General features: G+C 45.1%; 1 protein-coding gene across 6 annotated transcripts; it reads left to right on the forward strand.

Annotated features, from left to right (window-relative positions):
- Nucleotides 1–378: 378 nt before the first annotated feature.
- On the forward strand, nucleotides 379–24,117 carry TMEM61 (transmembrane protein 61). 6 transcript variants are annotated; one of them, XM_079981985.1, is made up of 3 exons: nucleotides 379–397; nucleotides 21,175–21,600; nucleotides 23,402–24,117. In XM_079981985.1, exons 2-3 carry the CDS (start codon nucleotides 21,248–21,250, stop codon nucleotides 23,691–23,693), a joined length of 645 nt encoding a protein of 214 aa, XP_079838111.1. In that variant the 5' UTR covers nucleotides 379–397; nucleotides 21,175–21,247; the 3' UTR covers nucleotides 23,694–24,117. The 6 variants fall into 6 exon arrangements, with proteins under 6 accessions (XP_079838111.1, XP_079838106.1, XP_079838110.1 ...); XM_079981980.1 differs by lacking the exon at nucleotides 379–397 and adding an exon at nucleotides 11,613–11,764; XM_079981984.1 differs by lacking the exon at nucleotides 379–397 and adding an exon at nucleotides 11,849–11,908.
- The last annotated feature ends 212 nt before the right edge of the window (nucleotides 24,118–24,329 follow it).

A 24,329-nucleotide genomic window follows, 5' to 3' on the forward strand; every position in this document is an offset into this window, starting at 1 on the left:
CTCCAGGAATTCTCAAAGATGACTGCCAGTGGTTCTGAGATCACATCTGCCAGTTCTTTTAATACTCTTGGATGCAGTTCATCTGGCCCTGGAGACTTGAATACATCTAAACTAGCCAAGTATTCTTGTACTATCTCCTTAGTTATTCTGGGCGAGCAGTTTCTGAGCTCTGGGCGCAGTATTGCACCTAAGATATTTCAGATTAAAACTGCAAAGTGGAAAGAAAGGAGGGCCTTTTTTTGCCTCCCTACTTCCCGCTACTGTCTGAATGTGTAGCACACAGGTACTTGCATGGTGTACTTGAATATATCCAGTATTCTGAATTTGCATAAATGGTGTATCCTCAAGTTGTGGAGGAAGGAGGGTTCATCACTGCTCAGTGCTTACGCCTACACAGGTAAGCCACCTGAAGCTTAGTTTGTTTCAGTTACGTAATGGGTGGTGGAGGAGCATGTGGATTGAATTCAGTTTGATTCTGATGTTTCCAGGTGTGTTGGATTTATTATCTGTAATTGGCTTTATTACAGATTATCTGTCATCTGCTCTGTGACAGTTTTATGGCAAAAGGTGGGATTGGAACACCCAGTGTTCAAAACTCCCATTGTTCTAGGCACATTTTGTGACAGGGAATTTCATCAGTGAGCAGGTTCTGAGCTCCGGGAGCAGTGCTGCGCCTAAGATTTCAGACTAAAACTGCAGAGTGGAAGGAAAGGAGGACATTTTTCTGCCTCCCCACTTCCAGCTAATCTCTGAAGGCTGGAGAAGAGACCCTCCTAAGAATATTAGGGGGCGGGGCGGGCAGGGGAAGGATTAGACCATGTGAAAGATTTTAGCTGCAGTTCATTCATTTTCAGCTTTGTATTCTTTTTTTTTTTTTAAGCGCACCTATACATTCCACTGTTGCGCCCATAACATAGGTTTCAGGTGCCTTTTAGCTCCTAGCTTTCATATCTCTGTTTCTAACACTGCTCTGGAATGCATGGAGTTGATGGGTTCCAGGCAGCAGGAGTGGTGGATGAATCTTCTTTCTTGTAGTTTGGAACCATTGCTCCGTGTCCGCTTCTCTGGAGCAGCAAAAAACAACCTTTCTCCCTCCTCTATGTGACATCCTTTTATATATTTGAACATGGCTATCATATCACCCCTTAACCTCCTCTTCTCCAGGCTAAACATGCCCAGCTCCCTTAGCCGTTCCTCATAAGGCATCGTTTCCAGGCCTTTGACCATTCTGGTTGCCCTCCTCTGGACACGTTCCAGTTTGTCACTGTCCTTCTTGAACTGTGGTGCCCAGAACTGGACACAGTACTCCAGGTGAGGTCTGACCAGAGCAGAATACAGTGGCACTATTACTTCCCTTGATCTAGATGCTATACTCCTATTGATGCAGCCCAGAATTGCATTGGCTTTTTTAGCTGCCGTGTCACACTGTTGGCTCATGTCAAGTTTGTGGTCAACCAAGACTCCTAGATCCTTTTCACATGTACTGCTCTCAAGCCAGGTGTCACCCATCTTGTATTTGTGCCTCTCATTTTTTTTGCCCAAGTGCAATACTTTACATTTCTCCCTGTTAAAATTCATCTTGTTTGTTTTGGCCCAGTTCTCTAATCTGTCAAGGTCATTTTGAAGTGTAATCCTGTCCTCTGGGGTGTTAGCCACCCCTCCCAGTTTGGTGTCATCTGCAAATTTGATCAGGATGCCCTTGAGTCCATCATCCAAGTTGTTGATAAAGATGTTGAATAAGACCGGGCCCAAGACAGAACCCTGTGGCACCCCACTAGTCACTCTTCTCCAGGATGAAGAGGAACCATTGATGAGCACCCTTTGGGTTCGGTCAGTCAGCCAGTTACAAATCCACTGAGTGGTAGCATAGTCAAGTCCGCATTTTACCAGCTTCTTTACAAGAATATCATGGGGCACCTTGTCAAATGCCTTCCTGAAATCAAGGTAGGCTACATCCACTGCGTTCCCTTCATCCACCAGGCTTGTAATTCTGTCAAAAAACGAGATCTGGTTAGTCTGACATGACTTATTTTTCAGGAATCCATGCTGCCTATTGGTGATCACAGTATTCCTTTCTAGGTGCTCACAGACTGTTTGCTTAATGATCTGCTCCAGAATCTTGATGGTATTGATGTCAGACTGACTGGGCGGTAATTATTTGGGTCCTCTCTTTCCCCCTTTTTGAAAATAGGGACAACATTTATCCTCCTCCAGTGTGCCGGGACTTCGCCTGTTCTCCAGGAATTCTCAAAGATGACTGCCAGTGGTTCTGAGATCACATCTGCCAGTTTTTTTAATACTCTTGGATGCAGTTCATCTGGCCCTGGAGACTTGAATACATCTAAACTAGCCAAGTATTCTTGTACTATCTCCTTAGTTATTCTGGGCGAGCAGTTTCTGAGCTCTGGGCGCAGTATTGCACCTAAGATATTTCAGATTAAAACTGCAAAGTGGAAAGAAAGGAGGGCCTTTTTTTGCCTCCCTACTTCCCGCTACTGTCTGAATGTGTAGCACACAGGTGCTTGCATGGTGTACTTGAATATATCCAGTATTCTGAATTTGCATAAATGGTGCATCCTCAAGTTGTGGAGGAAGGAGGGTTCATCACTGCTCAGTGCTTATGCCTACACAGGTAAGCCACCTGAAGCTTAGTTTGTTTCAGTTACGTAATGGGTGGTGGAGGAGCATGTGGATTGAATTCAGTTTGATTCTGATGTATCCAGGTGTGTTGGATTTATTATCTGTAATTGGCTTTATTACAGATTATCTGTCATCTGCTCTGTGACAGTTTTATGGCAAAAGGTGGGATTGGAACACCCAGTGTTCAAAACTCCCATTGTTCTAGGCACATTTTGTGACAGGGAATTTCATCAGTGAGCAGGTTCTGAGCTCCGGGAGCAGTGCTGCGCCTAAGATTTCAGACTAAAACTGCAGAGTGGAAGGAAAGGAGGACATTTTTCTGCCTCCCCACTTCCAGCTAATCTCTGAAGGCTGGAGAAGAGACTCTCCTAAGAATATTAGGGGGCGGGGCGGGCAGGGGAAGGATTAGACCATGTGAAAGATTTTAGCTGCAGTTCATTCATTTTCAGCTTTGTATTCTTTTTTTTTTTTAAGCGCACCTATACATTCCACTGTTGCGCCCATAACATAGGTTTAAGGTGCCTTTTAGCTCCTAGCTTTCATATCTCTGTTTCTAACACTGCTCTGGAATGCATGGAGTTGATGGGTTCCAGGCAGCAGGAGTGGTGGATGAGAAGTTACTGAAGTCATCATTATCGTAAGGTCTTTGAATCTGAGTGATGCTATGAAATGGTTTGTGAAAAACATTTCTGGTGACTTTATGAGCACGCCTCTGTAGTGACCATTGTGCCATTTATCATTGTGATTTCATATGGAACAGGATTGAAAGGCATTGAAAGTTTGTTGCAAAGCTCTTAACATAGATCACCTCCCTCCCTCCCTTATGAAAGGCACTACTGTGTCTCGCTTGCATTGGTCTGTATACTTTTTAATTGCAAGCTTTGCCTTATTATCACGTTGGTGCAGTGTGCATCCCTGTGTGGGAAGTCAATTTGAGCAAATGTTGTCCTTACCTTTCCACCAAACATGGTAGCTGGTGCCATGCAAGTTCTGAGGGTATGGTTTCGGAGCTTCAGAGAAATGGAAAGAATTCTGGTTTTATACTGGCTGCCTCTGCTGTGACAATTCATAAGTCTTTCTCAAGCGTCCTCATAAATCTCTAAACTTCCCCATTTGCTTGAGACCAACGAGAGGCAATGTTTTTGATATTTGAATCCAAGATGGTCTGAAAAATGAGGAAATTACACACTTTGAACAGGTGGTCCATTGTCACTATTTACAGTAGTAGGCAGGCCATTAGATGAAAAGCATTTGTCCAATTTGGGGGTGACAGCATTCGCTGAAGTAGTGGTGACCATTTCTACCTCTTGATCACTGCTGTGCTCATCCATAACAACCCAAAGATGTCCTCCATTGGCGAGGTCACAGAAATCAGCACTGACTCGACCAATGGTGATAGAGGACAAGGGGAAACATGCAGTGGCACAGAGTGGAGTTTCTGTGAAGATGCTGCTTGGCACAGTGTGGAATATTTTATATGTTTATATTTTAATCCCAGGGAGGCAGAGACCGAAACCAAAAGTGGGTGGGGCGACCCCTTTCTGTTGAATTTGCAGCGTCCCGTGCACAGTGGAATGATGAGGAATACGTGCACATACTCTATATTGCTTTATTTACATTTCAAAGCTGGTAGATTACAGAAAAACATCTTGCCTCTGCCGGAGCAGAGAAAGCGTCCTCTCTCCTCTGAAGCACAGAGAGAATCACAGAGTGAACAGTGAAAAACAGGAAACCAGTGTACGTCACATCCAGTCTCCTTTCCCGTGAGAAACTCCAACAGCAACTCTGACTGGAATGTAAACATTGTCTTGTGACAAGCACTTCGCTGCACAGTGAAGAGAGCAGAAACCAACATCCTCCCCCTTTCTGTGAACATTACTGGGCAGCGTGTTCGTACAATATCAGTACAAACCCAACTTCTGCACATAGGTACAGTGTTGATCCCTTGATACAATCTTGGACAATACATCAGCAGGAATTTCATTACCTGGCATATAGGACACCGTTACGAGTCCCTTCTGAATACGTTCCCTAGCATGTTGCATTTTCAATTGCAAGTGCTTCGTGCTTTGCTTACAACCTTCAGAATTCAGCAAAGCCAAACATGCTTTGTTGTCCTGGTAAACCTGGATTGGACATTTGACAGGAATTTTCATGTCTTTGCACAATTGTAACAACCATTCACAATCTTTGAGTGAATAAGACAATGCATTCAGTTCAGCTTCACAAGTACTTAAGCTAACTGTTGTTTGCTTCTTGCATGACCAATCAAATAGACCCTGATTGTACATATAGCAAACTCCAGACGTACTTTTCCTGTCTGTAGTGTCACTTCCAAAACTTGCATCTGCAAATATCTCAAGACCACCAGACTTCTGATTGTTAAATCTCAGTCTGTAATGCATAGTGCCTTTCAAATAGCGCGCTACGCGTTTCAGAGCTTTCCAATCCTTAACAGTAGGATTGTTGACTTGTCTGCTTAGCAAATTACAGCTAACAGCAATGTCTGGTCTTGAACATCTGGCAATGAAGTTTAGCTTGCCTAGCACACTTCTGTACAATGTAGTGTCAGAAAATGCTTCTTGAGTGTCATCTACCTGATAACTTGTTATCATCGGTGTGTCTACAGGGTTAGCATCCATCAGGTTTAGTTTGCTTAACACATCAGCAATTTTCCGTGACTGGTGTACTAGAATGTTACCAGCTTGATCTCTCTCTATTTCAAGAGATAGGTAGTTGTTTACCTTACCAATATCTTTCATGTCAAAGTGTTCTTTCAGTTGAGCTAGGGCGTTATTGTACATTGTGACATCTTTCCAAAAGAATAATAAATCATCAACATAAAACAAACAATACAGTTTCTTTTGCCCCTCCTCTTTGACAAATACATATGGATCAGCTTTCCCTTGCTTAAAACCTAGAGAAAACAATACCTCAGTGAGTTTTGTGTGCCAACACCGTGCACTTTGTTTGAGACCATAAAGGGACTTTTTCAGAGCACAAACAAATCCCTGTTTTACCTGTACGCCATCAGGTGGAAGCATATAAAGTGATTCATCTAGAGATCCGTACAGAAAAGCTGTATTCACATCATGGTGACTAATGTGTAGATTCTCCTCTGCAGCTAGCTTGAGCATAAGCCTAATGCTCTCATACCTCACTGTGGGTGAGTAGGTCTCGTGATAGTCTTCACCTGGTACCTGTGCAAAACCTCTGGCTACCAATCTGGCTTTGTGTCTGACTACCTTGCCATTTTGATCAGTCTTCGCTTTGAAGACCCATTTGCTTCCAAGCAGTTTCATTCCTGGAACTATTGGAACAAGTTCCCACATTTTGTTCCTTTCCAAGGAATCAAGCTCAGCCTTCATGGCATTTAACCATGGCTCAGCTTCCTTTGAATCCAAATCCTGGATTTCTTGGAAATTTGAAGGTTCAAATACCTTCTTGGAGCTTTTAACAGCTGTTACTGCTATCTTAGCAAACTCATCAGCAAATCTCTTTGGAGGTCTGCCTTTTGTGGCTCTTTGTGACCTGCGAATTAGCCTTAGGTCTTCAACACTCTCCTCTTCCTTCTTGGGAGAAAAGTGACCTATTGTGAACAATGGTTCCTCCAATTCTTGATCAGAGCTTTCAGAGGGTCGCATAGAGGCTTTCGCACTCTTGAAATCCTCTGAATCACCTGATTCAGTTTCAGACTCAGAATCAGAACTTTCATCAGTGGGTGTGGGTTGCTGTGGTTGCTTTTGACTATCCTCAGTCTCATCACTGTCATCAGGGTAACAATGGAAAATTCCCACATTCTCCCCCCACTTGGCATTGTACTCAACGCTTCTTGTGAGCTTAATGGTCTTAGAGTCAGTCATCCTTATTCTGTAAGAACCTTTCTCATAACCTAGAAAGATACCATGCAAACCACGCTTGTCTAACTTGGAGTTTTGTGGTGAGTGAACCCACATGTCAGAACCAAAAATTTTCATGTGTTTGATGTATGGCTTTTTGCCAAACATCTTCTCATAGGGGGTACAACCAATCGCTAAAGATAACCTGCGATTATAACTGTAAACAAAACACGAGAGAGATTCGGCCCAATAACTCTCTGGAAGATTGGCATCATGCAGCAAGGTTTTTAACCCTTGAAGCAATGTTTGATTTGCCCTCTCGCACAGTCCATTCTGCCATGGCGAGCGAGGACTAGACAAATCGTGTTGAATTCCTTTCTCAGACAGAAAAGCTTCAAACTGCTGAGAAGTGAATTCCCCCCCGCGATCAGTGAAAAGAATTTTTATCTTCTTACCATGCACATTTTCCAACCAAGCACAGAATTCCTTGAACCTAGGAAAAGCCTCTGATTTCTGCTTGAGATTGTACACATAAATATACCTGGAAAATGCATCAATGAGAACCATGAAGTACCTGTTTCCACCCAAAGAGGGCGCTAGTGGTCCAACCAAATCAGCATGAACAATTTGGTGTGGTTCTGTAGCTTGCCTACTAGACACCTTACCTTTCGCAGCCATTTTCACCTTGTTTGCTGCGCATGCCTTGCACTTCATGTGGTACCTGCAGGGTTTAATAGTCATACCTTCAACCAAGGCAGGCATTTTAGATACTGCCTCAAAATGCAAATGACCAAATTTTTGATGAAAATCGTGAATACATTCTGCATGCAAACTTTTGTTAGAACCTGCAATGCAACAAGTGTCATCCTGCACAACATCATCATAATACAAAACATATAAACGATCAACATATTCAGCATACAATACATAATCATTTTTCTTTGTGATGATGCACCTTTTGTTCTTAAAGGAAACGTCAATTTTCCGCTCATTCAGCTGTCCAACGCTGAGCAGATTATGTTTGGCATCTGGCACATAAAGTACATTCTGTATCGATAAGTCCAAACTGTGAAGAACAACAGTTCCGTAGCCTTTACTGGGGATTGTGTGGTCATCCGCCTGGTGAATCGCACCTTCCTGCGGTGTAAAAGACACGAACAGTCGCTTATTGTTGCACATGTGATGGGTTGCAGCCGAATCAACAACGAAGAAAGATCTAGACGTCTTCTGGACCTCTGCAACTTTTGGAGTGAAGCGTGAGACCATTGCTTTGGGCTGCGTTGTCCTGGACACTGGACCTCTGCTTTTGCCTCGGCCTTTTCCACGCGATGAGCTTCCGCTGCGCTGCTCTGTCTTGGCCCTGGGATATTTGCATTCCCTCTTCATATGGCCTAGACGTCCACACGAGTAGCATTTCACTGCCTTCAAAGCTTTGGCGCCATCTGGTGGTTCCACTGCACTCTGGGATGACGTCTGTAAAGACTCGCCCTTTCCCATGCAGCCAGCACCCCGGCGATCTGCTTCATTCTGAATCACGGCAGTAACATAATCCACTGTCAGCTGAGCGGTAGGCCGTACAGCAATCTGAGTCGCAACAGACTCCCAACCTGAACCCAAAGATTGTAGTATCATGAAGGAATACACAGCCTCTGGAAAGTTGAGTCCTCTCTGTTGCAGCTCATGTCTCAGATTCTGCATCTCCATCAGATGTGTACGCACATCTCCACCTTCAGCAAGAGCCATATTATGCAGCTTGTTAAAGTAAAACATGGTAGATCCAGCTTCTGTCCTCAAGTGAGCCTCTCTCAAAGCATCCCAAATTTCTCTGGCTGAGGTCTTATCACGCAATAGACAGAGCTCTTCTGGGGATACTATCAATGTAAGAGTTCCCCTTGCTTTGGAATCTTTAGCTTCCCATGCATCTGTAATTGGAGCTGGGGGGGGGGTGTCTGTAATAACTTCAAACAGACCCTCTTTCCGCAGAATAGCCTCTGCATAGAGAACCCAGTCCGCATAGTTTTTCTTATTGAGCTTAGGAATCCCACAAGCATCCTGAAGGGCCATCATGACTCTGGCATTAGCCTTCTGCGTCATCTCTGCTGCTTTAAATCAAGCTGCTTTATACAAGCTGCGTCTCTGCTGCTTCAAGCCTCATTCCAAAGGCAAGTTCAAAAGTGCTTTCTCTCTGCTGCCTTAAATCAAGCTGCGTCACTGCTTTCTGCAGCTGCTTTATTCCAAAAGCACTTTTAAAAGTTACTTTCGATTTCCCCAGCATAGGAGCTGTTCCTTTGAGCCTTCGCCTGTGCCCGGCAAATGGCCATAAAAGTTCAAAGTCCAGCCTTAAAGCCATTAATTAGATGCTGGCAGGCTGCCCGGAGCAGTAGCACATACCTCATCAATCATCTTGACGCGCAGAGATAGCGATCCGTCCCTCTGTATTCCGATCCTTTTGCCGGCATTCAGATGACTGCGTCTTTCTGGGCCGATAACCAAAAATGTTGAATTTGCAGCGTCCCGTGCACAGCGGAATGATGAGGAATACGTGCACATACTCTATATTGCTTTATTTACATTTCAAAGCTGGTAGATTACAGAAAAACATCTTGCCTCTGCCGGAGCAGAGAAAGCGTCCTCTCTCCTCTGAAGCACAGAGAGAATCACAGAGTGAACAGTGAAAAACAGGAAACCAGTGTACGTCACATCCAGTCTCCTTTCCCGTGAGAAACTCCAACAGCAACTCTGACTGGAATGTAAACATTGTCTTGTGACAAGCACTTCGCTGCACAGTGAAGAGAGCAGAAACCAACACTTTCCTCACACTTTCTTTCTGCTACCTCCCTCCCTCCACCCAGATCTTCAGCTGATTGCATATAGAGGGCTTTTGAAATTAGGGCCACATAGAATTTGGCTAAAGGCCTCATGTGACCCTAGGGCTGCTGCAGTTTGCCCACTCCTGTCCTAGTGGTTGCATCTGTGCCATGGAAACAGAGCATTCACAAGTTGGAGATTTGTCAGTTCAACGAAGACTCTTCTTGAGGTTGCTTATTTACACTATTCTCCTTTTATGAAATAAGTTTTGCAAGGGTAGTCTGTGGCCGCTTCCCTTCCTCTAAACTGATACATATGAGGCATTTGATCCCTGGGGGTGGGGAAACTCCCCTCTATAAATTCAAGTTAGTTGGAGCTGGGTGAAAGGAAGGAGGGAGGAAAAAGCGCTGCATTTGTGTCCCCGTTCAATTCATCACTGCAAGGGCCTGAGATAATGCCTGTCACACAAAACTTCCCAAAATAGAGCTCTTTGCTGCAGAGAAGGTTGCGGGGAGGGAAGGTACAGTATATGAGTTTCAGGAGGCAGAGTCCTTTAGATCTATTAAAAAAGCTGTAAGAATTATTGCTGAGTAGAACGCTTGATTATGCAACATGAAGCCTTCTCTCTGGCTTGTCATATAGTGAGTGACCGAGAATATGGTCCTGGTTTAACACTTTTGAGGGCAGTTCTGCCTTCCCCATCCCTTTGATGGCTGACTGTGTGTATTAGGATGACACACAACATATTGCAGGGGAAGGGCCCTAGCTCAGAGGCAGAGCTTTTGCACTGCATGCAGAAGGTCCCAGGTTCACTCTGGAGAGCTACTGGCAGTCAGTGTTGACAGTACTGAGTTTGATGGACCACTTGTCTGATTGGGCAGCCTGGGCTGGGGGAGAGAACTGTTGCTGGTGGGGTGGGGGGAGTCTTTGCTGTGGTGGAGGACACAACTTAATAGTGGTGGGTAGGAGAGGCTGTTGAAAGCATATACTGTACACTATTTTATGACATTTTTGTTGGCGTAATAAAGATATTGCCCTGGTATGGACTTTTTCTTATGGACCAACATAGATACTTTTAATATCCTTTTGTTTATCCTTTCCACAGTTTCTTATAATATGGAATCTTGGGCATTAATATTATGTACTATTATGTGCTTATTCTTACATTCTAGTAATGGGAGTTGTTTCTTCCAACCTTTTGCCAACTAATCTTTCAGCAGAAGTTAACTTATTCCCTACGGATTGTTTGTGTTTAGATAGTATCCCACCTATCCAATCTACCAAGTGAAATAACTTTGGGATTGGTTTATATCTTATTCTCTTTAAAATTTTATATTGCATTAATAACTTTAACCCAAAAATTTCTTATTTATTTTCAGATCCATCAAAGATGCTTGGAACCTGCAGTGTAGGGCCAAATGATGGGATTACCAGCCTCATATAACCAACATGATTAAGTTTAATTAACACATGAAGAGGTTAATACCATAGAGTAAGCAGTCCTGCCAGGCTTAGCTATGTCCACTTCCCCTCACCTTGGGAGGCAACCAAGCCTTTGTTCTCCCCCAGTCTACCTGAGAGCCTCATAGTGTGAAGAGGTTTGAGCTGGTTGCTCCAGCGCAGCCACATGGCTTTCACCAGCCATTCTTGAGTTCCTATATGCCAATACAGTGGTACCTCGGGTTAAGTACTTAATTCGTTCCGCAGGTCCATTCTTAATCTGAAACTGTTCTTAACCTGAAGCACCACTTTAGCTAATGGGGCCTGCTGCTGCCACCACACCTCTGGAGCACAATTTCTGTTCTCATCCTGAAGCAAAGTTCTTAAGCCAAGTCTGTAACCTGAAGTGTGTGTAACCCGAGGTACCACTGTACTTTAGGAACTTTCACTACTTCATAACTAAGCCAAGTTCTACTGCCTCTGAGCAACTTTCTGAAGCAATCGAACCGGGAGAGTTTGTTAGTGAACCATTTTTAAACTTACCAAAGACGTGTGGTCTTTTAGTATGGTAGGGAAAGAGGGAAACTTTGGAAGGAAACTTTTCCAGGGGGCATTTTGGAACTCCCATCACCCCAGACCAATGGCTGGGCTGGCTGGGGCTGACAGGAGCAGGAGCCGAGCACCTCCTTATCCTGCTGGAAGCTGCCCTTTCTCCTTTCCTCTCCATGTCTGATTTATGCGAGGCACTCGCCAGAAACAGGCGTTATCACCACCGCCATCCGCCTGCCTGGCAGAAAACACGTCCAGGTGTGCTTCGGGGGAAGTTCTCCCTTTGCCCTCCGGAGGGCGCTGCTGCTAAACCCAAGTTCCCCGCGGGAGCTGCGTTTGCAAGGCGGCGTTCTTTTTCGCCAGCCGAGCTGCTGCGCGCGCGGCGCTTTCTCTTTCTGCCCCTCGGGGGAGTCGCCTTTTTGCACGGCTGCGCTGGCTGCCTTTGAAGTGCATGGGGGAAACCCGCGAAGCTGCTGCCGCCGAGCGAAGTAAGTATCGCAGGGCCGAGGCTGCAAGGGGACAAAGCGCGACCAGGAGTTGCACGCGTACTTCGCAAGCTGAAGCACGCTTGGATTGCGCGGGGCGTTCCGGGCGATGCTACGCTGTCTTGCTACGTTGCACCAGCCGCTTCGGTAGTTGCGCCTTGCCCTTGGCTCGAATCGTTTAAAAGTTAGCCGTCGTTGACGCTGCAACCAGTAAGGGATTCAGAATGGTCTGCAAGTCTCCCAGATCAGTGGCAACTCTAGCAATTTATTTTATTTTATTTTTGCAAGCACGATTATTTTGCTCGAAGCCTCATTCGTTTGTGTGTGTGTTTTTTGTTTTGCATGTTTGCTTCCAGCCGGCACTCGCGGAGATGATAATGGCATTAACAGAGCTTTTTCATCCTGTATCTTAAAAGCCCAGTGCATTTTCTTTGTAAGAGTTGAGTACAGCTGGGGCGGGTGAGAAGGGGGGGGGGGATACAGAACCCATTTCCATCTAGGCTTGATGGGTGCTTTCGCCTCGCGCTTCTTCGCCTCCCTGCTGTATTTCTGCGGTTGCTAATAGCGTTGGATGGACGCAGAAAGCAGAAAGATTGGCGGGGGAAGATGCCATCATCACACTTGCGTTTTCTGAGTGGGACGGAGGAGCCAAGAATCTCGCGTCCTTAGATTTTGTTTAGTAAAGAGTGCGATCCTCGAGCCTGGTGAAGCCAGTTTAGACCCATATTTTTATAAACCCAGTTTAATCTGTTTGCTGATGAATCATAAAGCTTAGCGGAGCCTCTCATCCACATTCTGCACAACTTGTTCTGTGCACTTACCCTGCAACAACTATTAAGCTTGTTGGATTGATCAGATCTCTTCTTCCTTCCCTGCCATGCACACAGTGACTTTAGATCTATTCCTGCAAGACATTTCCCATTAAGAATAGCCCACACTTGTAACAGAAAGCATCTCACAGAGCTGTAATTAGTAAAATATAGAGCTAGGGTTCCCAAACGTGTAGCACGCAGGTGCTTGCATGGTGTACTTGAATATATCCAATATTCTGAACTTGCATAAATGGTGTATCCTCAGTAGTGGAGAAAGGAGGGTTCATCACTGCTCAGTGCTTATACCTACACAGGTAAGCCACCTGAAGCTTAGTTTGTTTCAGTTACGTAATGGGTGGTGGAGGAGCATGTGGATTGAGTTCACTTTGATTCTGATGTATCCAGGTGTGTTGGATTCATTATCTGTAATTGGCTTTGTGTGATCTGCTCTGTGACGGTTTTATGGCAAAAGGTGGGATTGGAACACCCAGTTTTCAAAACTCCCATTGTTCTAGGCACATTTTGTGACAGGGAATTTCATCAGTGAGCAGGTTCTGAGCTCCGGGAGCAGTGCTGCGCCTAAGATTTCAGACTAAAACTGCAGAGTGGAAGGAAAGGAGGACATTTTTCTGCCTCCCCACTTCCAGCTAATCTCTGAAGGCTGGAGAAGAGACCCTCCTAAGAATATTAGAGGAGTGGGCAGGGGAAGGACGAAACCACATGAAAAATGAACATAAGATTTTAGCTGCAGTTCATTCATTTTCAGCTTTGTATTCTTGTTATAAAAAAGTGTGCCTAGCCATTCCATTGTTGCACCCATAACCTAGGTTTAAGGTGCCATTTAGCTCCTAGCTTTCATATCTCAAGTTTCTAACACTGGCGAGACCTCAAATAAAGAATTGTGCATGCTAATGTTTTGTTTCCCCTGCTGGGATGGTGTTATCTGGGGGGATAACCCTACATATTAAGGATCCTGTAGCTGTTTATAGAAGCCATACACTAGAAGAGGGCAGTATCTCAGTGGTAGAGCCTTGCTTTACAGGCAGAAGTTCCCAGGTTCAGTTTTTGGTTTGGGGAAACCCAGCCAGATGGGCGGGGTATAAATGATTTCTTCTTCTTCTTCTTCTTCTTCTTCTTCTTCTTCTTCTTCTTCTTCATCTTCATCTTCATCTTCATCTTCATCTCCAAGTAGGTATGGGGAAAACTTCTGAGTGAAATTCTGGGAGGTGCTGCCAGTCCGTGTCAGTAACATTGAGCTAAATGGAACTCATAGCCTGATTCTTTATAAGGTAGCTCCTATATTTTACACAATATGTTAGCCCCAGCATGCCCTCCACCTCCACTTTCCACCTCTCCCAAAGCAAAGGTTTTTCTTCTTCCTTGAGATCCAGAAAAGAATGTGGCAATGTGTTGCTTTTGACGGGGCAATACGTAGAACGGGCAGATGACAAAACCCATCCAAAAATGCTTCCACAGGAGTGGCATTTCAAGTAATTGTCAGCTGATGAAAAGTGATAACTAATAATTCAGGCATAGGCAAACTCGGCCCTCCAGATGGTTTGGGACTACAACTCCCATGATCCCTAGTTAACAGGACCAGTGATTAGGGATGACTGCAATTGTAGTCCCAAAACATCTGGAGGGCCGAGTTTGCCTATGCCTGTAATAACGATTATGGAAGCCTGAGTACAACCCATCTTTAGACGCTCCCAAGATGTTCTCCTGGGACACCCTGCCCTTGAAAACTTTTTAAAGTTTACTTCCATCCAGAATTTGCGGCAGGAGGGGAGTCTTAGTAGGTGTAAAAAGTACTGCCTGGTGGCAGAAAAGTTTTCTTTCCTCAAAGGCATCAGCCTCAGGGGCATAGCTAGCTGCTCCAGCCCCCAGAGCGACGGGGGTGGGGCAAGCAACTCACAGGGGCGCTGCAGCAATCCGCCTAGGGAGTCTGCCGGGCAGACACAAGCCCCACGCTGCCATATTGGGCAGTGCGGGGCCCCGAGCCACTGCGTCACTCCCAGGAGATATGTGTGGCTCAGGCGCACTGCAGGCCAGGCCCCGCAGTAAGTGCCGCCCCCCTTGGTGTGCCATTTTGTCACTCCCTCAGGGATGACACCTAGGGTGGACTGCGCCCCTTGCGCCCCCCTTCCTATGCCCCTGATCAGCCCAAACCGTTATGTATCTGAATGCTGATTTAGAAGCCACCACCGTTCCCCTCTCAACAACCTTGGTTTTGGTGGGCCCATGCCAGTACTGGGTGGGGAACGAGGCAATAATGCGCAGAGGCTAGTTTCTCTTACACACACACACATCCTACTTGGCCAAGCGAAAGGTCCAGTCCCAGTTCAGGGACACATTCCTGCCAGTCCAGGAGACTCAAGGGTGGTGTAAAGGCCTGGGCAGAAAGGATGTGGCTGGGGAGGGTGCATGGTTTGGGAGAGTCCCAAGAATCAGATAGAGAAGCTTAGAGGGTTGTATCCCACCCACCCCTGAGTCTGAGGCCCCCCACCCTGCAACTTAAGTCTTGCCCGTGAGTGTTAAGACTAGTATCCGCAACAGCACAATTTCATGCATGTTAACTATGCTCTGTGTTCTTTAGTAAGTGTGTTTGGAATAGAAGCCTGGCAGCAGCAGCCTTATTCGGAAGTAAGACCCATTGAGTTCAATGGCAGTTACTCCCAGGTTAAGTGGGTTTAGGATTGCAGCCTTACTAGCTAGTCTATTGACATATAAGTGGAGACCTGTGGACCCCTGCACTTAATTCCTGCCATTAAGCACCCCCCTTCATGGATGCTCTTACCACCCCCACCTCCCAGTTTTTCAGTATTCTCCCTTTCCATATCTTTTCAAAGCTTTGAACTTTCTCAGCCTTTGTATTTATGTATTTTAGTAAATGTATACCCTTCCTGTTCATCTGGTGCTGCCTAAGACAGCTAACAAAACACATGGATATGAGTATGTGTGTGGATAGCTCTCTCTCTGTGTGTGTGTGAAACCAAGATGAAATACAAATAAATAAAAAAATGCAGATCTCTTATGAGGGTAAGGAATAGCTGAAACAAGACTGTAAAGGTGCAGTTCTAAATACATGTAACTTAGCAACTAAGCCCTGGATTGAGTAGAACTGACTTGTGAAGTAAGTGTAGGATCGCGCTGATAAGTTTTGGGATTTGATCTCGCTGCCATTGGTGTGAGGAGGGATCCACTGCAATTCCCCTCCTCCTTTTCTGGAAGCGTGGGCTGAGGATGCTGAAAATGTCACTGCTGCAGCTTTTATGCAAGGGGGAAGAGAGGACTTTTTTCCTTATGAAACTGTCAATCTCCCTTATTATTTTGTAAGCGATAAAAATTGCGTTAAGCTGTTAGCCTCCCCCACAAAAATCATCCTAGAAGGCTGAACTGGAAAGTGTTCGCTGTGTTGCCTCAGATGCAAAACAAATGGCAAGCTGGTCTTCAGCTGACTCGTAGAAAAACTCTCCGATTCTAACTTCTCATACCTGACTGAGTCACCATCCTTCCTGTCCACAAAGATGGATTCATCTCATGACTCTTTGTGGTTTCTTAATCAATATTTTCACCCTCCTTATACCAGTTCAGACTGCCCACCAAGCCTACTGTCCACTGTAACTGGCAAAAGCTCTCTGGGATCTTGGGCAGAGATCTTTCCCCATTACTACCACCTGATTTTGTTGTTTTTGGAGGGTTGAACTTGGGACCTGCTGGCATGCAAAGTGTTAGCAGTAACCAACAGTCTGTGTCCACAACACTATACCTTTAAAACACAGCCAAAGAACATCATTCTTTACCTCAAAGAATTATGGGCACTGTAGTTTACCCCTCAAAGAGTTACAGTTCCCAGGAATTCTTTACAAACTACGGTGACCTGTATTCTTTGAGAGAAAGAATGGGCATTTATTATAATTATCATCACAATCCCTCCACATTTATATAGTGTTTAAAGGCTTGGGTTCTATGGCTTTTCCTCCAGTCTGTAAATGATATAATATATTGCTGCATGCCGCCCCAATCTCCAAGCAGTGCGAGATTTGAGGGGTTCCAGGCGCTCGCCCAGGGTTTGTGTTTCCTTTTGGGAACGAGGCACTGTGGAGACGGTAGTGTCTTGATGATATATGGTTTGTTCACACATACATGCAACCTGAGCCTGCGATGGAGGGGCTCACAGCATCAACGACCCCAAAGGGTCTTGTTTCTCCCATAGCCACAGCCATGGATTCTAGCAGAAGTCAGCTATGGTGCTCACTCTCTTGCTCTCTGCTTTTCCAGCCTGCCACTTTTTCTTCTAGGCCACATCACAGCAAACTCTGCCCTCAAACCCCAGCTTTGTCCTTCTAACTATCCGAGAGCTGGAGAAGAAGCACCCCCCATTTCACATCTGGCACAGAGCCCTTTCCTTTGCTCTCTTAATGGGCAGTTACCTCATCAGGAAGCTAGCCTCCCTTGATTAGCTGGCTAGGATTACAAGTGTCTGGCACCCACCAACTCATAACAATATGATCTGTTTTTGCCCTCTTTGTTTGGTGGAGAGGGGCCTGAAGGGGGAAAGCATTGACTGAAGCATCTTAGTTAATAAAATGGTTGAGTCGCATCTCTTGGCTTTGCTCCTGGTGGCCACAGAGGCACCCCAAATGTGTGGTATGCAAGGAGCCTGATCCTGTAATCCAATTTATTGTAAGCAGACTGTCTCTGTGAGGTTAATTAATTGGTGTTGTTAAGGCAGCGTACCACGGCTTAAAGGTAAAGGTAAAGGTACCCCTGCCCGTACGGGCCAGTCTTGACAGACTAGGGTTGTGCGCTCATCTCACTCTCTCTCTCTATTTTTTTTTAATATAAATTTTTATTAAGATTTTGAAGGTTACAGAAAAAAATAGGAATATATATATATATATACATATATATATAACAATCAAAGAAGAAAAAGAAAAAACAATCTCACTCTATAGGCCGGGAGCCAGCGCTGTCCGCAGACACTTCCGGGCCACGTGGCCAGTGTGACAAGCTGCATCTGGCAAGCCAGCGCAGCACACGGAAACACTGTTTACCTTCCTGCTAGTAAGCGGTCCCTATTTATCTACTTGCACCCAGGGGTGCTTTCGAACTGCTAGGTTAGCAGGTGCTGGGACCGAGCAACGGGAGCGCACCCCGCCGCGGGGATTCGAACCGCCGACCTGACGATTGGCAAGTCCTAGGCGCTGAGGTTTTACCCACAGCGCCACCCGCGTCCACCACGGCTTAAGCCCCGTATAATCCTTCAAGTGGATTTAAGAAGGGATTGACTCACCCACATTTTGTAGACCCAGCAGGTAGGTAGATATTCCTTTGAAACCGGTGTGAGTTGTTGGCGACGAAGCTAGATCTTGGATCGAGCAACAAAGGTAGCTCACATTTTAGCATCTCTTTTATATTTGCAGCATATCTGAATATTATTAATTCAGTTACTTACCAAAAGGGACTAGGGTGGGTTGCAGCAATTTAAAAATATTGGGATGAATTCAGCATTGTGCTTTGTTGAACATTCTGTCAGTGCAAACTTTTCAACTTGCCAGACAGAACAACCCCCCTCTCCTTTTTGCTGTGCTGTTTTCAAGGTTCTCCTGACCCTTCCCCAAGCTGTTTCTGGGGGAGCAGGGGGGAAGCCCAGTTGCACAAGTAGAATACCTGCCACAGTTGGGACTTGTTGATCACAGGACTATTCCATTCTAGGGGTTGGATTCGAATCTATTGCCTGTCTTCCAAAGAACCTTTGAATATCAGACAATCTTACCACCTTTTTGCTATACCCCTTTTTGGCTGTTCAGGTTTTTGAAAAGCAGGAGCACACAAGGCAATGTCTTCTGGGACTGCTTGTCTTCTGTGGTCTCATACCACCATTTCCCACAGGGGCACATACTAATATAATTGTTGGTGCTGCGGGAGATCCTTTCTTAGACTTGGAAGGTGTATTTCCAGGACCTTAGAGAGTGCAACAGACAATGCACCAGTTCTGCTGACCTTGCAAGGTACAAACCTGACAGTCCCTGACAGTAATCCCCATCTCCTCTCTCAATTTCTTTCTGACATAAAGTACGGAAACTTTACTGCAGAGATAGGCAACCTGTGGCTCTCCAGAATTCAGACGTTGTTGGACTCCAAATCCCATTGGCCCCAGCCAGCATGACCAAATGGTCAGGGATGGTAGGAATTGTAACCCATCAACACTTGGAGGGCCACCAGACTCCCTGGCCCACACCAAGGATCCAAAATTTAGAGCATCTTTAGAACATCTTAGTAAAAATTAGCCAGGTTCAGAGTAGAGAGAAAGACCTGAACACGCTTGCAAAGGGAGTCTGGAGGTAACGTCTGCAGCAGCCCAGATACCAGTCCCCAGATCCAGCTTTTTAGGTACCAGCAATGGCTAGGCATTTTTGTTTTTGCACTCCTGACAAAGACCATTGACTTGGCCATGTCATATGGGACAGAATCAGCTCCAGAGTAGTCCCATGTTTATGTGATTCAAGAATCGTTGAGCTGTGCCAGGGATGCATTCCCCAAAGCTGAAAGAGGCACTAGATTAATACACTTCAGATTCATCCAATCTGTCTGCAGCTTTAATAAATCTGATTTCATCACATCTCTTCATTAAATATGGATAAGATCATCCAGGATTTCTTTCACTGCCTCGTAATTCAGTTTCCCAATTAGCTTGCCCAGCTCATGTGAAAAGTGCAGTTTCCACTCGTCCTGAAGATGACAAATTAATCCCAGTTTCTAGGTTTCTTCCTCTGCATCAGATCTGAGATTTCATATTTCAGAACAAACACAAGGCTATTCACTCTTAGAGATTTATCAAAACAATTCCCTCCCCTTTCTCTCTTTATAGGTTGCTGTTAACCTTCAGACTGGGCCACGCTTTGAAATACTGCAATCTTTTGTGCATTGTCTAATTGTTGCAGGTGTTAGAAAATTATAATGAAAAAAATTAATATCCAAACAAATCTTTAAGGCTCCCCGCAGCAATACAACTTGTACGCCTTTTAAGATAATTGCTAAATCACTTAGTCCTCGGAATACGTTTTTCTCCCATTTCATCTTGCACTTTCCCTTCACTCGAAACCTTGCATATTATGATTAACACCTGATTCATACAAAGCATATTCATTTTTGCATGGTTATCGACTCAACTGTGCAATTACAGTGATTATTACACCGTAGATCTAGGGGTACATCCTGTGCAGCCTCCACTCCAAAATCTAGATAGCATGAGTGGCATCAATAATTATGGAATTATGAAGACCTAGGAGTTATGGCTCTCGTATCATAAACAGACGACAAGTAGTCAGTTGCCATTATGTGTGAATCTGCTGGTAACGGCAGTGGCCTTCAGCTCATGCATAAGAAGAACCTGCTGAATCAGGCCAATGGTCCATCTAATGATCCATCGAGCCCACAAACAAGACAGGAGCACATCTGCCTCCTTGCAATTCCCAGCAACTGGCATGCAGAGGCAACCTGCCTGGGATGGTGCAGGTAAAACACAGCCAGCATGACTAGTAGCCACTGATAGCCTTGTCCTCCAATCCTTTTGTAAAGGCATCCAAGATGGTACCTGTCACTGCCTCCCATGGGAGCCAGTAGATTAGGGTTATTTTCATACTCGTCCAGTCTGTTCCACACAATGAATCTTAGTAGTAGACTGCAAAACTCTTTTATTTATTAATAGGATTTCTAACACACCCTTTATCAAGTAAAAAGAAAATAAAATCCCAGGGCCAGGTACATGGAATCTAAAAAAATATATTCACAGATGAAAATTCAGCAGGGCAGCTAAAACAGTGAGTCAGGACTATAAACACATGCAATTTAAGCACCACTCTAAGTAATAAATGCCTGGGCAAGCTCAGTGGTAATCTAGGATTGGAACCTGGTTGGGGTCGCTTCCAGATGACCTGTTTACTGAGCATTCCTCCTTACTTGTTTGCACTAAGTTTCCAGGGGGGTTAGATGGCATTGAACATTTGTTCTGATTTGTTTGTGGGGAGGTTATACCATGTGGCATCAAACAGTTGTTATCCCACACTTTCCAGTGCATTTTCCTGTCACTTTCCTTATCACAAAAAGTCCAATATTGGGGGCAGTGGGTTTCTTGAACAAGATGGCCAAATCAGCTTTCATTGCGCCACCCGAATTTGCCAGTATGTGATTGAAAACAGTGCTAGTCTGGAAATGCCCAAAGTCAGATATTGGTTGATGTTCACACAGAAGGATCCGTCATTGTTATTATTTATTATTTATTACATTTCTATAGAACCCTTCATTTGAGCATCGCGGGGCAGTTTACAATATAAAAAACGCAAGAATACACAACATAGTAACAAGCAAAATGGTTTGCTTTAACAGTGGTCTGTTTGACAGAAGGGATGGCAGCAGCACGTTTCATGACAAAAACTGCTACCTGCAATAATTAACTGGCCGTTACGTTGCTCCTGGTGTGTTGGGAGGACAGCATTCCTCTCGTCCTCAGTTCATGCTTTGTATTTTTTATTTTCCCCCGATTCTTTTCCCACTGTAATGGTTTCTCTTCTCCCCTTCCCTTTTTTTCACCCCCAGCATGAATCAGGACATCAGACCTATTTCCTGGTGAAACTTTAGATAACCTGTATCTTCAGCCTCTGTTTTTAAAATGGCAAGTGCTACTTTGCGCCATGGAGTGACCATCACTGGAGCTATCCTGCTGGTGACGGGGACTCTCTGTTTTGCTTGGTGGAGTGATGGTGAGATGGGAGCCGCCCCATCTAGCAGTGAGCCAAAGATCATGCCTGATGGAGAGGTCGGACCAGTGGCAAGCTCTTCTTCCTCATCTAATGCACTGCTCAGGTCCATAAGCTTTTTCTGCTGTGGAATTGGCGGTCTCCTCCTCCTTTTTGGCCTTCTGTGGTCAGCCAATGCAGGGATAATTTCTCGCCGCTATCAGTACCATTTTTCCAGGGACCTTCATTACTCCACCGTGGAGCCTCTTGAGAAACAGACCTGCAGGTCAGCACGATCTTTGCGCCCAAACCTGATGGGGGTAGATTGATGCTTAGCTAAAACTAGGATACGACGTCTATGATATACAATGATAAAATATTGCTTTTTGGTATCATTTTTTTTCCATTTGCTGCTTTTGATCTATAGCGTAGCATCTTCCCTGGCTAGCACTGTTTCAAGGTGAACTCTGCGATCTCAGTATATTGTTGCTTCCTACATATAAACCCTTTACCCCTTGGAAAAGAAAAGGGAAGTCAAATGATCAAAGGTTATGTGAAAGTTTCACCTGTATACAAGCCATGTTTGCTTAGCAAAGCACAACGGAAAAAGTAATTGCTGCGGCCTGGTGATGATCAGTGGCCCATGAAATGCACATTAACTAGTGGGAATGTGGTCAAGTTTGACACTTGATATTATAAATATTGCGAAAGGGCACAAGTCTCCGTAATTTACGGGTACTGCTAAAGTGCTGGAAGCATCTGATGCAGGGACAAATTCTTCACTTAAATTGATGTTGTATACATTTATTAGTTTTTTTTGCACTTCCTGTCTGTGTAATTCTAATATACCCACAGAAGGTACATTCGACTAAAGAAAATTCTCTTGTGCTTTCTCTATACCCAGTGCTTTTTTCCTTAAAAAAATGTTTAGGGGTACTTTCATTTTCCAACTCTCATTTTCCTACTCAATGAGGCCAAAGTTAGATTCACAAAATGTTTATGCATCCCCCCAGAAAAAAGCACTGTCTGTACCTATTCATGTGGGTTTTCCCACAAGAGGCAGCGATGGCCAACAATTTGGATGCCTTTAAAAGAGGGTTAGGCAAATTTGTGGTGGATGCAGCTGTCTGTCACCGCTAACCCTGATGCCTGTGTCTCATCTCCACTGTCAGAGGCAATAGGCTTCTGAACACCAGTAGCTGGAAACTGCAGGAAGGCAGACTGCTCAGGCCCTGCTTCTGGGTTTCCCACCAAGCATCTGCTGAGAACTGGATGGGCCATTGGTCTGATCCAGCAAGCTCTTCTTATGTTCTTATATGGTGCACAAGAGACCCACAGTGCAATCCTGTATACTGTATACCTGCTAAGAAATAAGGTCAATAAGACGCATATCCTAGGTAAGTGTGCAAAGAATTGCAGCTGCATTTACACGTCACGTGTGACATTGTCCTTGAGGAACACATGAAAAGAGGGTGGTGGGGTTTTTTCCTTTTTCTCTCTTCTCTCTGACTTTTTCTCTCTACATTTGACATTGAGACTTCAAGAGTAATAGCTACAGCTGTGGAGTGGAAAGATTGCTAATTGTACTAAAATTATTAATCTTGCTTGCATATGCCCTTGCAAACCTTATTTTGCATCGAGATAGCTCTTTTTTTTTTGGGACGCAGGTGGGGCTGTGGGTTAAAGCCTCAGCGCCTAGGGCTTGCCGATCGAAAGGTCGGCGGATCGAATCCCTGCGGCGGGGTGCGCTCCCGCTGCTCGGTCCCAGCGCCTGCCAACCTAGCAGTTCGAAAGCACCTCCGGGTGCAAGTAGATAAATAGGGACCGCTTACCAGCGGGAAGGTAAAACGGCGTTTCTGTGTGCGGCTCTGGCTCTGGCCAGAGCAGCGATGTCACGCTGGCCACGTGACCCGGAAGTGTCTCCGGACAGCGCTGGCCCCTGGCCTCTTAAGTGAGATGGGCGCACAACCCCAGAGTCTGTCAAGACTGGCCCGTACGGGCAGGGGTACCTTTACCTTTACCTTTACCTAGCTCTTTTTAAAAATAATGATTAATTGTTTTTTTTATTTTGCCTTGGTTTGTTTCAGCACCTGGGATCCAAGCAGTATTCCCTCCTATGAAGAAGCCTTGAATTGCCAACCTGCTGAAGACACCCCAAACTGCGCACAGCCCAACAGCCTGAAGGAGAGCGGGCCCCCCTTGTATCAAGTGGTGGACGAAAATGACACACGGCATGCCGGCCGTAGGCGCAGTTCCTCTGATAGCGTTTTGTTCCGGAATATTCTGCCGAGGCTGGAGTCAGCATCGTGGGACGACTCGAGCGTCGCCTGCGACACTCCGCCTCCTAGCTATGAGAGTGTTCGCTCGTGCGACGGATGATCTTGGGATCAGGTTCACCTTTCTTGGGAATCTCTAGATTACTATTGAGCTGACACCTGCCTTTTTCTTAAATTAGTTATTTGTGGCAAGCTGGAGTGGAAAAGCTAAATAGCTATTAAAAATACGAACAACTGTTTTGTCTTTTCGTAGGGGTCCCTGCCAAATTGTCGGAGGTCAGTCTTGACATTGCTTTTTTTAGTGTGCGACTAATGTGAATACAATGCTTCATGTGCTGAGAATGATGCTTCAGAAGCACATACTAAGTGCATAGAAAATTCAAACTTCCGCTAAATGAAAGAACTGCTTTCATAGGTTACAGGCCTTTAAGGACAGTACACAGCGAATTTGGGTAACCAGGCTGTGGATATATGACATTTTGAAAATGTTCTGAAATGCTCTTAATAAAATTACTATCAATTCTGAATTGTTTTGTATGCATAGCGGGGATATAGGCAAACATGTTTGAGTTTTGAACACCAAAGGCAAAATCCAGTGCATGCAATGAAACTTCCTCTTCCTCTCCTGTGGCCTCCAGCTTCTCAAAATCACCTCCAGAGGGTTGGGAACCTTGTGAAGCAGATTTATTTTGGGGAGGGTTCAGGGGAAGGAGAAAGAAAGGAAATGGAAGTCCCATGG

This window comes from Podarcis cretensis, assembly GCF_951804945.1.
Source record: "Podarcis cretensis genome assembly, chromosome: 6".
In the NCBI taxonomy this organism is placed as follows: domain Eukaryota; kingdom Metazoa; phylum Chordata; class Lepidosauria; order Squamata; family Lacertidae; genus Podarcis; species Podarcis cretensis.